Genomic DNA, 15,919 nt, shown 5'->3' with positions numbered 1-15,919 from the left:
CCATCTGGCTATTCATTTGTATCTTTTATAATGAACCAACAGAATAAGTAAAGTATTTCCCTGAGTTCTGGGGCCTGAGGAGAGGTTCGTGGGGATGCCCAATTCATAGCCAAGCTAATTATGAGTAAGGTGGGGACCCACTACTTAAGATTGATGTCTTCATATAATATTTTGTCTAGTGATTTATTATTTTTTTATTTTTTTACAGAGACAGAGAGAGGGATAGACAGGGACAGACAGACAGGAACGGAGAGATGAGAAGCATCAATCATTAGTTTTTCATTGTGACACCTTAGTTGTTCATTGATTGTTTTCTCATATGTGCCTTGGCTGCGGGCCTTCAGCAGACCGAGTAACCCCTTGCTTGAGCCACCAACCTTGGGTCCAAGCTGGTGAGCTTTTGCTCAAACCAGATGAGCCCGCGCTAAAGCTGGCGACCTCGGGGTCTCGAACCTGGGTCCTCTGCATCCCAGTCCGATGCTGTATCCACTGCGCCACTGCCTGGTCAGGCTGTCTAGTAATTTTTGACTGTATACTAGACATTAAGAATATTACATTGTTTAGAGTCTGGATTTATGTGTATTTCTTTAAAAAATATTGAGTCCTGGCAGGTTTATTAGTTTATTTTCAGATCAGGTGATCCCTTTGAGATTGGAGTGGGTCTAGAGTAGATTTTACTTTGGGTCTATTTTAGTCCTTTTTCTACAGTATAGTCTTTCTGGGGTCTCTACTGAATGTATCATGTTTATTGAGTTCTCTCCACTTTCGCTATTGGAACACAAATGTATGAGTTAGCCTGTGTGAGCTCCAGTAATTTTTCAGCTTTCAGCTCTCTTAATGCTTACCCTTTGCCTGGCCTTGGGGAGTCTCATGTTGTATGTACACAATTTACAGTTCAGCCAATGGCTCAAAGTAACCGCTATGTAGGTTATTGAAGCTTCTCTGGGTAGCTCCTCTGTCCAGTATTCCACATCCACAAAATCCAGCTAACTCACCTCCTTTCACTCGGATTTGGACCCAGCAGGACTGCCATGTTCTTCTTGGGCTCCCCTCCCTGCACTATGGACCGGAAAGAGCAGAAGGAAAGCCCGAGTGATCATAGGGGTTACCTTACTTGTCTCCCTTCTTTCAGGGATCATTTTGCTTTACCTGTTGTTGGCATTTGAAACAGTTTATATATTTTTTGTCCAGGTTTTTAGTTTATGTTTGAAGAGCTAGTCTGGTATCATTTATTTTATCATGAGTAGAAGCAGAGGTCAGAAAACCAGCTGTTAGTTGTTCTGATGGTTACCTTTAAGTGATGATGGCGCTTTAAAGACAAAGTAAAACCTGATGAATAGTTTTTCATTTTTTCTTTAGAACTTATTTTTATAATTGCTAATAGAGCCGTGAGATTTAAAAATCGAAAGGGACAAAAGAGGGTGTAGTGCAGTCTGCTTCTCACATGTGTCTCCCCCGCTCATCTAGTTCCTCTTACAAAAGGCATCCCGCAAAATAGAAACAGACTCCTAGATAGAGAACAGACTGACAGCTGTCGGGAGGAGATGGGTGTGGGGCTGTGCGGAAAAGGTAAAGGGATTAAGAAAAAAAGCTGGTAGACACAACAGCATGGTGATTACTGAGAGGAAAGGGAGGTGGGGGGAGTAGGAAAGGGTATGGGGGCAAATGGTGATGGAAGGAAACGGCTTGGGTTGGTGAGTGCACAACGCAGAGCACGCATGATGTGGTGTAGAGTTGTACACCTGAAACCTATATAAGTTTGCTAACCAACGTCAACCCAATAAATCCATTTTTTAAAAGGATGGCCGTGGCCTGTTGGTTTAGCAGTAGAGTGTCAACCTGGTGTGTGGAAGTCCCAGGTTTCATTCCTGTTCAGGGCACACAGGAGAGGCAGCCATCTGCTTCTCACCCCCACCCCCACCCCTTCTCTCTCATTTTTTCTCTCTCTCTCTCTCTTCCTCCTGTAGCCATGGCTCCTTTGGTTTGAGCACATTGGCCAGAGACACTGAGGATGGCTCCATGGAGCCTATGCCTCAGGGGCTAAAATAGCTTAGTTGAGGGAGCAGCCCAGATGTGCAGAGCGCTGGTCTCAGACGGGGGTTGCCGGGTGGATCCTGGTTGGGGCACATGCAGGAGTCTGTCTCTGTATCTCCCCTACTCTCACTTAAAGAAAATAAAAATAAAAAATAGGCAACCAATATTATGTAAACATCTTCTCTTTAAATCTGTGTAATATTCTGTTATAAGGATTTATCGTACTTATTTATTTAATTCCCTGATGATGGGCACTATAGGGAAATTAATGTGTTATTATACATGAGTACATATGTGATGCCAATATTTTAGATGTAGTGAGTGTATCCGTGTTGGTAAACATGTATCTTACTTTTATGATTTTCTTTATTACTTGTCCAGAATGATAAAACTTAAACTAGATTTTCAAATAATAAGCTCCAAAAATGCTCTTTTAACAATTTATCTGTACTTTATTCCAAATAGTAAACTGTAAAAATATGTCAAACTTTAATCATGGTTTGAATGTTTATCTCACAAAAATCTGTTTTTGCTCTTTTAGGCCATAATGCAACAGGGAGACACATCCATAAAACCCATCCTCCAAGTCATTGTAAGTACCCAGATATATTTTATGTCAAGCAGTTTTTAAAATTATATATAATCATGTGAAGTGGTTACGGGGTGGGGGAGGGGAGTAGAGAGGGACAAATACATGGTGACTGAAAATGAATTGACTCTGGGTGACGGGCACACGATGCAATCAACAGTTCAAATGCTATGAAGATGTTCATCTGAAACCTGTGTGCTCTTGTTGATCAATGTCATCCCATTAAATTCAATTTCTAAATAAAATAAAATTATATGTAATCATAAATTACATTTGAGGCCTGACCAGGCGGTGGTGGAGTAGATAGAGCATCGGACTGGGATGCGAAGGACCCAGGTTTGAGACCTCAAGGTCGCCAGCTTGAGCTCGGGCTCATCTGGTTTGAGCAAAGCTCACCAGCTTGGACCCAAGGTCACTGGCTTGAGCAAGGGGTTACTCGGTCTGCTGAAGGCCCACGGTCAAGGCACATATGAGAAAGCAATCAATGAACAACTAAGGTGTCGCAACAAAAAACTAATGATTGATGCTTCTCATCTCTCTATGTTTCTGTCTGTCTGTCCTTATCTATCCCTTTCTCTGACTCTCTGTAAAAAAAAAATTTACATTTGAGGAAGAACATAATGATTTGTTTACTTTAGGAAATTCTCACCATCATCACAAAAAAATAGACTAGTCAATGTTATAACCCTGAGAAAGGAACCAATCTTTTTAAAATATATGTTAGGGCATTACCGGGAGGTGGCACAGTGGATAGAGTGTTGGCCTAGGATGCTTGAGGACCCAGGTTCAAAACCAAAAGTCATTGGCTTGAGTGTGGGTTCATCCAGCTTGAGGGTAGTGGGTCACTGGCTTGAGCATGGTATAACAGGCATGACCCCATGGTAGCTGGCTTGAGCAAGGTGTCACTGGCTCAGCTGGAGCCCCTCAGTCAAAGCACATATGAGAGCAAGCAGTGAACAATTAAGGTGCCACAACTATGAGCTGATGCTTTTCCTGCACATTACTAAAACTACCTCCTCGTTTTTCTGCCCTTAGGTTTGTCTTACTCAAATCTGCCTTACGTATGGCATCTCTGTAATATAAACTTGTCTGCTTAAAGTTCTTTATTAACCCTGTTATTTAAGGGATTCTCAAATTTTAGTGGGAATTTAAAAAATCAACATGAGTTATACCTGTGAATTCTGAGATAGTAGCTCTCATGGTCTCCCTGTTACTTTCAGACTAGCTGCCAGTCATCTCAAGGTTTATCTCATCTTTTGACTGTTATATATTTCACTTCAAATTGCCTCTGGTTTCTTTCCAGTTGGGATAAATGTCTCAGCTCTGCCCCATGTTATTGCAGCGCTCTTCTCTTATGTCCATGTCTCCCTCTCTATTCTAATTGTAAGCCCCTTCAAGGCAAGAATATATATTTTTTATTTGTATTTTTAGCTTTTTTTTTCCTTTTTTTTTTTTCAGTGAGAGGAGGGGAGACAGAGGCAGACTCCTGCATGCACCCCAACCGGGATCCACCCGGCAAGCCCACTAGAGGGTGATGCTCTGTCCATCTGGGGCGTTGCTCTGTTGCTCTTCAACCAAGCTCTTAGTGCCTGAGGCAGAGGCCACGGAGCCATCCTCAGCATCTGGGGCTAACTCACTCCGATTGAGCCATGGCTGCAGGAGGAAAGAGAGAGAGAGAGAAAGAGAGAGGCGAGAGAGGGGTGGAGAAGCAGATGGGCGCTTCTCCTGTGTGGCCTGACTGGGAATCTAACCTGGGACATCCACATGCTGGGCTGACACTCTACTGCTGAGTCAATTGGCCAGGGCTTTAGCATGTTTCCTACACAGTACTGTACATATATTAGGTACCTTGTTATGGTTTTTTCAGAATTGATTTTCAACCAAATTCAAGTTAGGGAAGAGAGAACACAGAGTATTGAGAACATTTTATTCTCATCTGTGTTTTATTTTTTTGACAGAGACATAGAGAGGGACAAATAGGGACAGACAGACAGGAAGGGAGAGAGATAAGCATCAATTGTTCATTGCGGCACCTTAGTTGTTCATTGATTGCTTTCTCATATGTGCCTTGACCAAGGGGCTACAGCAGAGCAAATGACCCCTTACTCAAGCTAGTGTTCTTGGGCTTCAAGCCAGAGACCTTTGGGCTCAAGCCAGTGACCATGGGGTCATGTCTAAGATCCCATGCTCAAGCCAGCAACCCCTCGCTCAAGCTGGTGAGCCTGTGCTTAAGCTGGGTGAGCCTGTGCTCAATCTGGCGACCTCAGGGTTTCGAACCTGGGTCCTCTATGTCCCAGTTTGACGCTCTATCCACTGTGCCACCACCTGGTCAGGTCTCATCTGTGTTGTGTTTCATAATGTTCATGGAGAGAGGTTGATGGGACAATCATCCAATCTAATTTTCTTTTACTTGAATTTAGGTCTTGAGAAAATGAGCAAGCTGTTCAGTTTGTGTTGATCTAATGGCAAGCCTACTGTCCTGCCACTTAGGTTTACTTATACCTGGGACCTGGGCAGACAACCTCGCTAATGAATCAAGTTTTCTATTTTAGAACATTCGTCCCATTACTACAGGGAATAGTCCGCCTCGTTATCGACTGCTTATGAGTGATGGGTTGAACACTCTATCCTGTAAGTATGAGTTGTAAAACTAGGAATTTGTATTTAAATAATAAAAGCATACCCAGCATTTCGCTTGCGATAATTTGGGGCATTCTAGACGTCCGCACTTGCTTGGCTATGCAGTCCATTCAGATGCAATTGCACTTGGCAGAGAGCATTCTAACAGTAGACTAGATCAAGTGGAAAGCTGCCTCTTGGCTTAATTAATTTTCTCTATATGGTACTGTATGTTTTCTTTGATTAATTTTCCTCAGGATGATATCAACATTTAGTGAATATGATGGGTTAGCTGTCCTATACTTGCCTTTATGGGATTTTATTTGTGTTGGAAGCTTTACCTGGGAGAAACAATTTGCATAATATCTGCTTGCTATCTCTAGGCACAATGTGAAGGATCTGGAAATGATTTTTTTAGTCTTGATCAAGAAACCTGACTGATGGAAAAAATGATCTGAGCACTTTAAGAAATACATACATTTCAGAGTAGCAGCAGATGTTTAATTAATGCACAGCAAATTGTACTGTTTTTCACTGTACAGTCTGATTAGTTTTAATTTTAGGAACATATTTAAGACATTCTTTTTCTTTGCTAGTACAAGTATGGTCAGCTGTCAGGTTGTCATGGCTAAACTGTTTTGGAGACTAAAGTAATCTCTTTTTCAGCTTTCATGTTGGCAACACAGTTGAACCCCCTTGTTGAAAATGAACGATTGTCTAGCAACTGTATTTGCCAGATTAACCGATTTATTGTTAACACGTTGAAAGATGGAAGGTATGTGGTGTGTTTTTTTCTTTCATTTTGTTGTAGAATGGAGGCTAATTATCAAATAGTTTGTTGGATGCCAAATTCAATTAGGAATCCAAAAGAAATGATGAGCTTTCAGCTAAGAATTTACAGCTACTGAATTCTCTACTCAGGTGATTAGAACATGGGACCAAGGGGAGAGAAATATGGAAACACTGGAAAATGTTATAGTGTAGAAAATAACTACAGATGCTTCATGCTAGAGATACAATGATGATTAGAACTGTTATTCACGCATGGGTAACCATAGCTAACACATAGCTTTTTGTTGGGGAGTGGCTTTACATTCTGTTTTCTCAAGTTTTTAGTTTTTAATTATAAAACATAACCAGAACATATGAGGAGCAAACATGTCAGGCATTCCCACCTTAAGGGTATATCAACATGTTATATTATTATGTCATTTCCAAATAATTTTTTTGACTTATATTGTTTTATATCTCTTTATTCTTCTAATGTTCAATCTGATGTTACTAATTTTGGATGTCTTTATAAACAGCAGCATATAGTTTTCAAATTTAGTGAGTTCTGCTTAATTTACTATTGACTTTTTTTCCTCTAAATTCTGTGTTTTTGCTATGTTCTTGCTTTACTGTTCTCTTTTTCTGTCTTCGATTGATTGCTTTTCTTAATTCTGTTTTTCCTCCTACTGGTTTGGAAATTATACATCCTATTTGTGTTTTCTTTGTGGTTACTCTTATGTTAAAAAAATCCAGCCTGACCAGGCAGTGGCACAGTGGCTAGAGCGTCGGACTGGGATGCGGAGGACCCAGGTTCAAGACCCCAAGGTTGCCAGCTTGAGTGCGGGCTCATCTGGTTTGAGCAAAAAGCTCACCATCTTGGACCCAAAGTCTCTGGCTCGAGCAAAGGGTTACTCGGTCTGCTATAGCCCCCTGGTCAAGGCACATATGAGAAAGCAATCAATGAACAACTAAGGCATTGCAACGAAAAACTAATGATTGATGCTTCTCATCTCTCTCTGTTCTTGTCTGTCTGTCCCTATCTATCCCTCTCTCTGACTCTCTCTCTCTCTCTTAAAAAAAAAATCCATGTATTTTGGAGTAGTATCCTCACCCTGATAGAATATTTTTATGTTTTGTAAAATAACTTGTAATACAAGTAATATATACATAAATTGCAAAACTCACATAAACATAAAGAAAAATAACTGTAATCCCACAGCCTAGAAATAATGATTACTAACATTTTGTTGTCTGTCTTTCTAGATTTTTTCCATGAATATAAATATTTATGAATATATATTTTCTTTTTAAAGTACTTCATAACCATTATGGTTTTATAGTACCTTTTTTAACTTTATAGTGATTTTTACATGTTCCTAGATGTCCCTCTGTGTCATGTATTACTTAGTATGCTATTGTATGGATTTACCATAATTAAGTTAAATTTAAATTTTATATAGTATATCACTATTGAAAATTTTTTCCCACTGTTTCTTTGAATATATCTGTGGCTTTGTTTTTATATGTATTTTCAATTTTTTTAGAAAAGTTATTTTAATAAAAATGATACATAGTCCAATCTAGTCAAGCAATATAGAAAAATATAAGAAGAAAATATTATTCAAAATTCACACAGCTAATAAATAACTGTATCATCATTTAGTGAGCATCATTCCAGATATCTCTCAGGGCATATTTATCAATGACTGGTGGATAGGTAGAAATTATTTTGAGATTAGAATGATAATGTAAATACAGTTATGTATTTCACAACAACGTTTCAGTCAATAACAGATCACATATACAACGGTGGTCTCATAAGATTATAATGGAGCTGAAAATTTTCTATCTCCTAGTGATAGTGTAGCCATGGTAACAGCACAATGCATTACTCATGTTTATGGTGATGCTGATGTAAACAAACGTACTGCACTGCTGGTTGTATAAAAGCAGAGCATATACAATTATGTATAGTATATCAGACTTGATAATAAACTTCTGTGTTAGTGGTGTATGTATTTATTATCTTACCATTATTTTGGAATGTATTATACTTACAAAAAAAGTTTGCTGTAAAACAATATGCCATGTTATACCAGAAGCAGACCCGTACCGCATCTCTTGGTTGCATTATTTTCTCTTGTGCTTGACTTACCTTGTATTGTTTTAATCATGGCCCCTAATTGTACAAAATCTATACTTTTGCCAGTAGAGGCCATATCAAGTGATTAACCTGTAAACAAAATTAAAAGTGATTAAGGACTACAAAGGTAGAAAATCAGGATGATTATTGCTCACCAGTCAGGCATGTCCCATTTCACCATAGCTAAGATGTTGAAGAATAAGAATAAAGGGACGGAAGCTTTATGGAATCTGCTTTATTGAATGCAGTGAGACTAACAAAAATTAGAGAATGGCCTATAACGGACACGGAGCAACTTCTAATGACCTAGACGGATGGCCAGACACAGAAGTGTATCCCTATCAGCACCATGATGGTCAGTCAAAGCAAAAAGTTTGTTTGTGTTGTTGACAAAAGGTCAGGCCTGACTACGATGAACTTACTGCTGGCTCTGAGTGGTTTAAACAATTCAGGAATCATTATTCATTAGCCAAAACAATCCTGAGAAAGAATAACAAAGTGAGAGGTATCACTTTAAATTATACTACAGATTGACAATATTCAAAACAGAATGGTATTGGCAGAAAAACAGACACACAAACCAAGAAATAAGCCCACATTTATGGTCAAGTAACTTTTGACAAAGGAGCCAAAAACATAAAGTGGGGAAAAGAAGAAAAGAAGGCTTCTTAGAAAGTCACACGCAAAAGAATGAAACTGAAACTAGACTGCTATTTGTCACCATATACAAAAAATAACTCAAAATGGATCAAAGACCTGTGAGACCTAAAACAATAAAATAGAAGAAAACATAGATAAGGTTACAGACTTGGTCTTAGAGAGGATTTTATAAATTTGACCCCAAAGGAAAGGGAAGTAAAAACAAAAATAAATGAATGGTACTATATCAAACCATAAATCTGCATAGCAGAAGAGACTATCAACAAAACAAAAAGGCAACCAACTGAATGTGGGAAGATATTTGTAAACAATAACTGATAAAGGGTTAATATCCGAAATATATAAAGAACTCATACAGCCTGTCCAGGCAGTGGCACAGTGGATAGAGAGTCGGACTGAGATGCTGAGGACCCAGGTTTGAGACCCTGGCTCATCTGGTTTGAGCAAAGCTCACCAGCTTGGACCCAAGGTCGCTGGCTCGAGCAAGGGGTTACTCAGTCTGCTGAAGGCCCACAGTCAAGGCACATATGAAAGGCAGTCAATGAACAACTAAGGTGTCGCAACAAAAAACTAATGATTGATGCTTCTCATCTCTCTGTTCCTGTCTGTCTGTTCCTGTCTATCCCTCTCTCTGACACTCTCTCTGTCTCTGTAAAAAAAAAAAAAAAAGAACTCATACAACTCAACAACAAATCCAGTTAAAAAATGGGCAGGGAAAAAATGGGAAGAGGACCTGAAAAGACACTTCTTTTAAGAACACATACAAATGGCCAACAGATATATGAAAAAATGCCAACTTCACTAGCTATTTGGGAAATGCAGATCAAAATCACAATGAGATACTACTTCGTACTTGTTAAAATGGCTGTTATCAAAAAGACAAAAATTAACAAGTGTTGGAGGGGTTGTGGAGAAAAAGAACCCTCATATACTGCTGTTGGAAATTGAAGTTGGTACAGCCATTATGCACAACAGTATGAAGTTTCTTCAAAAAAAAACTAAGAATATGACCCAGCAATCCCTCTTCTGAATGAATACCTAAAAATTTTGAAACATTTATTTATAAAGATATATGTATTTTGATGTTCATTGCAGCAGCATTTACAGTGACCAAGACATGGAAACAACCAAAGTGTCCTTTGATGTATGATTGGATAAAGAAAATGGTACATATGTACAGTGGAGTACTGTTCAGTCATAAGAAAAGGTGAAATATTGCCATTTGTGACAACATGGATGAATCTTGAGAATATCATGTTAAGCAAAATAAGTAGGATGGAAATAATCAAGAAATAAATGATTTCACTCATATGTAGGATAGAAATCAGAGAGCAGACAAACTCATAGACACAGAGAACAATATGGTGGTTACCAGAGAGAAAGCGGGGTTTGGGGTAGAAGAGGATAAGAGGGGGATAAATGGCAATGAAAGGACACTTGACTCTGGGTGGTGGCCACACAAAGCAATGTGCAGATGATGTATTACAGATTTGTACACTTGAAACCTATATAATCTTATTAACCAATGCCACCCAAATAAGTTTAATAAAAATTTTTTTAGAAATCATCATTCATTATATAATGTGAAAGTGAGTGTTAAGTCTGACTGAGGTGAAGACATCAGATGAATTTTTAGGAACCCTAGATAAGCTGATTGTGGAGGAAAATTACATGACAGAACAGATATTCAATATGGATGATCACTTCTCAGCCCTTTGGCTAAGATCAAGTGTAGTATCAGTATGGATGAAACCTCCTTACTCTGAAAATGGATGCCTGATACTACTTTCATCCACAAGGAGGCCAAGTCAATACCAGGTAGGTTTGAAGGCTTTTAAGGACCGTCTTGCTTGTGGGAATTGTTTCAGGCTACACAGTGAAGCCCTTTGTGTTGTGGCACAGTGAGAACCTTAGGGCCTCTAAGCATGTCAGTAAGCACACATTGCCCATGTCCTGCAGAAGCAGGAGTATGGATGACCCAGTTCCTCTTCCAAGATTCCCCCATGAATTGCTATGCCATTAAAAATGGAGAAGTACTGCCTGACCAAGCGGTGGCGCAGTGGATAGAGCATCTGACTGGGATGCCGAGGACCCAGGTTTGAGACTCCAAGGTTGTCAGCTTGAGCGCGGGCTCATCTGGTTTGAGCAAAAGCTCACCAGCTTGGACCCAAGGTTGCTGGCTCGAGCAAGGGGTTACTCGGTCTGCTGAAGGCCCGTGGTCAAGGCACATATGAGAGAGCAATCAGTGAACAACTAAGGTGTCACAATGCGCAACGAAAAACTAATGATTGATGCTTCTCATCTCTCCGTTCCTGTCTGTCTGTCCCTGTCTATCCCTCTCTCTGACTCTCTCTCTGTCTCTGTAAAAAAAAAAAAAATGGAGTACTGTTAGCGAATTAACACACCTTACAATATATATTTTTTTCACCTTAAAATATTTTGCTTTTTGGCCCTGGCCGGTTGGCTCAGCGGTAGAGCGTCGGCCTAGCGTGCGGAGGACCCGGGTTCGATTCCCGGCCAGGGCACACAGGAGAAGCGCCCATTTGCTTCTCCACCCCTCCGCCGCGCTTTCCTCTCTGTCTCTCTCTACCCCTCCCGCAGCCAAGGCTCCATTGGAGCAGAGATGGCCCGGGCGCTGGGCATGGCTCTGTGGCCTCTGCCTCAGGCGCTAGAGTGGCTCTGGTCGCAATATGGCGACGCCCAGGATGGGCAGAGCATCGCCCCCTGGGGGGCAGAGCACCGCCCCTGGTGGGCGTGCCGGGTGGATCCCGGTCGGGCGCATGCGGGAGTCTGTCTGACTGTCTCTCCCCGTTTCCAGCTTCAGAAAAATGGAAAAAAAAAAAAAAAAAAAAAAAAAATTTTGCTTTTTGTTAATAATAGTCCTAAATGTCCTCCTTTCATTGGTGGTTTTTATCTCAATATCAAAGTGGTGTTCCTCCAAATTCTACCTCAGGTCCAATCAATATGTCAGAGTTATAGCAGCTTTTAAGACCTACTACCCGTGGAAGACCTTTGCCAAAGTTATTGCTACAGCGGAGGACGACACTGATGCAGTTTCAGAAGGAAGGAGTACATCTTGTGACTGCATCAGGAACCGTGCTCGGGCTTGGGGTGATGTCACCAAGAAATATATGAGTGGCATTTGGAAGAAGACACTCGAGGTTCATTCATGACTTCAGAGAATTTGCCAAGGATGAAGAGGTTGCAAAAATCAATGATGCTATGGTTGAGATGACAACTTGAACCTGGGTATTGGTAAGGATGACATTGAGGAGCTCCGAGAGGTGGTTCCTGAGGAACTGACTAGTGAGGAATTGTTGGGACAGGAATGCATAGCTGAAGCAGAGACAAGAGAAAGGAAACTGCAGAAAAAAAGAAGAACCTCCAAGAAAATTTAGTGAAGGATTTAGCAGAAGCTTTTGTAGACTTGAGCAAGCTCCTTAAAAAGTTTGAAAACATGGATCCCAACACCAAAAGGTTTTTATTAATAGAACTATTCATGGTGCATTATTGGCTTACAGCAGTTCTGTGATCAAACCAGCGTGGACATATTTTTGAAAAGAGTGACACCTCCTTAAGAAGAGCTTCAGGCAGGTCCTTCGGGAGGTGTTCCAGAAGAAGGCATTGTTGTCATAGGTGATGACAGTTCCATACGTGTTACTGCCCCTGAAGCCCCTCCAGTGGGATGAGCTGTGGAGGTGGCAGTGAGATTGATGATCTTGACTGTGTGTAGGCCTAGGCCAGTGGCCGGCAAAGTCATTAGTCAACAGAGCCAAATATCAACAATACAACGATTGAAATTTCTTTTGAGAACCAAATTTTTAAAACTTAAACTATATATCTCCAGGCAGAGGAGAACAGAAGCTCCATATCCACACATGCTGCAGATGGCTTTTCCAGTCTACCTGAATCATTACCAGCTAGAAGCAGTGGTCATTGGGACTTGGACGTGAGCTGCAAAGTATAGAATTGTGACAACAATTCCAGTGCCATGCGGACTTTTCCTGGATGTGGACTTTTCCTGGACTCCTGATCCTTGTGACAGCTCCTAACAGACTGAACTGGGGTTGGGTGGCATTTTTCAGGGATTAGGCATGGCGTTGGGGCCAACTTGGACTTGTTGAACATGTTAAGGACACTACTCTTTTATAGATTCTTGCTGTATTGGCCAAGAGTTTGCTTAAAGGCTTTAATCACTGTAAAAAAATATAGAAAACTAGATAAAGAAGATGTGGCACATATACACCATGGTATACTATTCAGCTATAAGAAATGATGACATCGGATCACTTACAACAAAATGGTGGGATCTTGATAACATTATACGGAGTGAAATAAGTAAATCAGAAAAAAACAAGAAAAAAAATAATAAAACATCGTTCAGACTTAATATATTTTAAAAAGCCAAAAACTTAAACTATATAGGTAGGTACATTCCTTATTGAGGTAGCGCCCGCATGTGGTATTTTGTGGAAGAGCCACACTCAAGGGGCCAAAGAGCTGCATGTGGCTCGTGAGCTGCAGCTTGCCGACCAGGAGCCTAGGCTGCTTGTTTGTCTTGAGCTTTCAACCAAAAGTTTAAAATAAAATAATAATTTAATTTTTCTTAGTGTTTATTTTACTGATTTTAGAGAGAGGAAGGGAGAAAGTGAGAGAGACAGGAACTGATCTGTTACTGTGTGTGCCCTTACTGGGGAGCAAACTGGCAACCTCTGTGCTTTGGGATGATGGAGCTACCCAGCCAGAGCAATAATAATTTTAAAATAGAAAAAGGCTTATAAAGTAAGGATATAAAGGAAGAAAATACTGGGTGGGGGGGCGGGAGAGGTAAAAGAGGGTAGAAGGAGATAAAGGTGATGGAAGGAGACTTGACTTGGGGTGATGAACATACGATACAATATACAGATGACTTGTATGCCTGAAACCTATATAATTTTATTAATCAGTGTCACCCAACAAATTCAATAAAATAAAAAGAGTACATTAAGTACCGTAAAATATACTAAGTTCAGAGAGTTTCAACTATTTGCCACAAGCCTTCACTAATAGATAAACGGAAAATGGAAACTGTCGCTGCCAGCACTTAAAATTATAATGTGCCAAAATGAAGACGCTCATTAGAAGGTCCCAATCTGTACATATCTGCCAAAGTTGTTATTTATTGCATTTCTGTTCCCATGATGATGTGTCTCTAGCTCTCTTCAAAAGTGAGGTGATTGATTAATTAAGGGATAAGCATTTCCCAGTGTGAATTATTCACGCATGATATAGTTTTTATCAATCCATGATGTACCTAACCATATGCACAGGGACCAAAAGGTGACTGGGTTAAATGGAAACATTGTTCATCACCCCAAGTCAAACATTGTTGGGATTATAGACAAATCCTGCCCTCATTTCTTGCTAATTTTTTATGAAAAGGTAAAATGAATATATATTTTTTACAAATTCCAAACCTGTAAAAATATGATTTGATTATCTTTATACATTGTATTCTAAGGAACATTTTGCTATGATGATAGTAAATAATAGATAGTAAATGATAATGGAAAAAAGATGCTTTTGTATAGCTCTAATGTGTTTGTGTTTTTTTTTTTAAGTTTTTAAATTTTTTAATTAATTAATTTTTTACAGAGACAGAGTGAGTCAGAGAGAAGGATAGACAAGGACAGACAGACAGGAACAGAGAAAGATGAGAAGCATCAGTCGTTAGTTTTTCATTGCGTGTTGCAATGCCTTAGTTGTTCATTGATTGCTTTCTCATATGTGCCTTGACCGTGGGCCTTCAGCAGACTGAGTAACCCCTTGTTGGACCCAGCAACTTTGGGTTCAAGTTGGTGAGCTTTTTTGCTCAAACCAAATGAGCCCGTGCTCAAGCTGGCGACCTTGGGGTCTCGAACCTGGGTCCTCTGCATCCCAGTCCGACGCTCTATCCACTGCGCCACCGCCTGGTCAGGCGTGTGTTTGTGTTTTAAGCTAAGTGTTACCACAAAATAGAATGGAAAAGTAAGAAAATTTTTTTTCTTTAAAAAAATTTTTTCATTCTTTTCCTAGAAAATAAATTTAATGGGGTGCCATTGGCAATAAGAATATATGGGTTTCAGGTAAACATCTCCATAGCATTTGAACTTTTGATTGCATTGTGTGCCTATTACCCAAAGTCAAATAATTTTCCTTCACCATATATTTGTCCCTCTTTACTCTTAAGTTTATAAAGTAAAAAATGACAGGTATGTAGTAAGCTATACCACTAGGTTTGTGTATGTGCACTCTGTGATGTTGGCATAATGATGAAATCACCTTACAGTGCATTCTTCAGAACATTACCCTTTAGGTTAGCCACACATGACAGTATTGTTCTTGCTCCCTTCCAGAATAATTCAGTCCAGAAGCCATTAGGTGGGATCAAGCAAGGTAGATGTCTATAGGTGAAGGGTGGTGGTGGCCTGGAACCAGGTGTCAGAGCACAGAGTGAGGAGGGTGTTCTCATGGGCTGGCATGGTATGTTGGAGCATGAGCAGATAGGAGAACACATACCTGGAGAGGGTGGCTGCAGCCCAGCATGGGTTGTTAGAGTCTGAGTGGCCATTGAGTTCTGGGCAAGTGAAAGGGGCATTTGTGGGTGCGGGAGTGAAAGGACAGTAGCAGGTTGTTGGAGACTGAGTGGGGTGAGGAGGGAGGCAGGATAAGGTGTCTGTGCAGGGAATGGTGTTGGCCCAGCTTAAGATGATAGAATCCAAGTGGGGAGAGGAGGGTGCTTGTTTGCAATTGGGTGGTGGTGGCCTAGAGCCACAGATTAGAACAGAAGCATTGTGATGAAGGCAGTGCCTGTGCGTACAGCAGTGGCGGTGGCAATGGTTACATGTGAGGGAAATTGATCTAATAAATGAGTATGTTGAGGACAGTGGGAGCCGATCAGGCAGAAGTCTGACATTGGATTGAAATCGGAGGTAATAAATAGTAAGCTTAAGGTTTTCAGTATAGAGAGATAGATGCAGAAATAGTTATAAATGTTCGGTTTGCATATGTGTAGTGTGTGTGTGTGTGTGTGTATTCTCTAGAATCTAGAGTCTAGATCTCTCTATTAAGAGGGCTTTAGAGCA

At 40.3% G+C, this 15,919-nt stretch overlaps 1 protein-coding gene across 1 annotated transcript in view; it reads left to right on the top strand.

Moving 5' to 3' along the window:
• Positions 1 to 15,919, top strand: part of RPA1 (replication protein A1) — a 72,179-nt gene that overhangs the window by 11,945 nt on the left and 44,315 nt on the right. The window contains exons 2-4 of the mRNA XM_066263059.1: positions 2,576 to 2,626; positions 5,176 to 5,254; positions 5,909 to 6,017. Of these exons, the coding sequence (XP_066119156.1) occupies positions 2,576 to 2,626; positions 5,176 to 5,254; positions 5,909 to 6,017 (239 nt within the window). The remainder of the gene's footprint in view (positions 1 to 2,575; positions 2,627 to 5,175; positions 5,255 to 5,908; positions 6,018 to 15,919) is intronic.

This window comes from Saccopteryx bilineata, chromosome 2 (genome assembly GCF_036850765.1).
Source record: "Saccopteryx bilineata isolate mSacBil1 chromosome 2, mSacBil1_pri_phased_curated, whole genome shotgun sequence".
In the NCBI taxonomy this organism is placed as follows: Eukaryota; Metazoa; Chordata; class Mammalia; order Chiroptera; family Emballonuridae; genus Saccopteryx; species Saccopteryx bilineata.
Note: the sequence above shows the minus strand (reverse complement) of the source record. Positions and strands in the feature narration are given on the sequence as shown.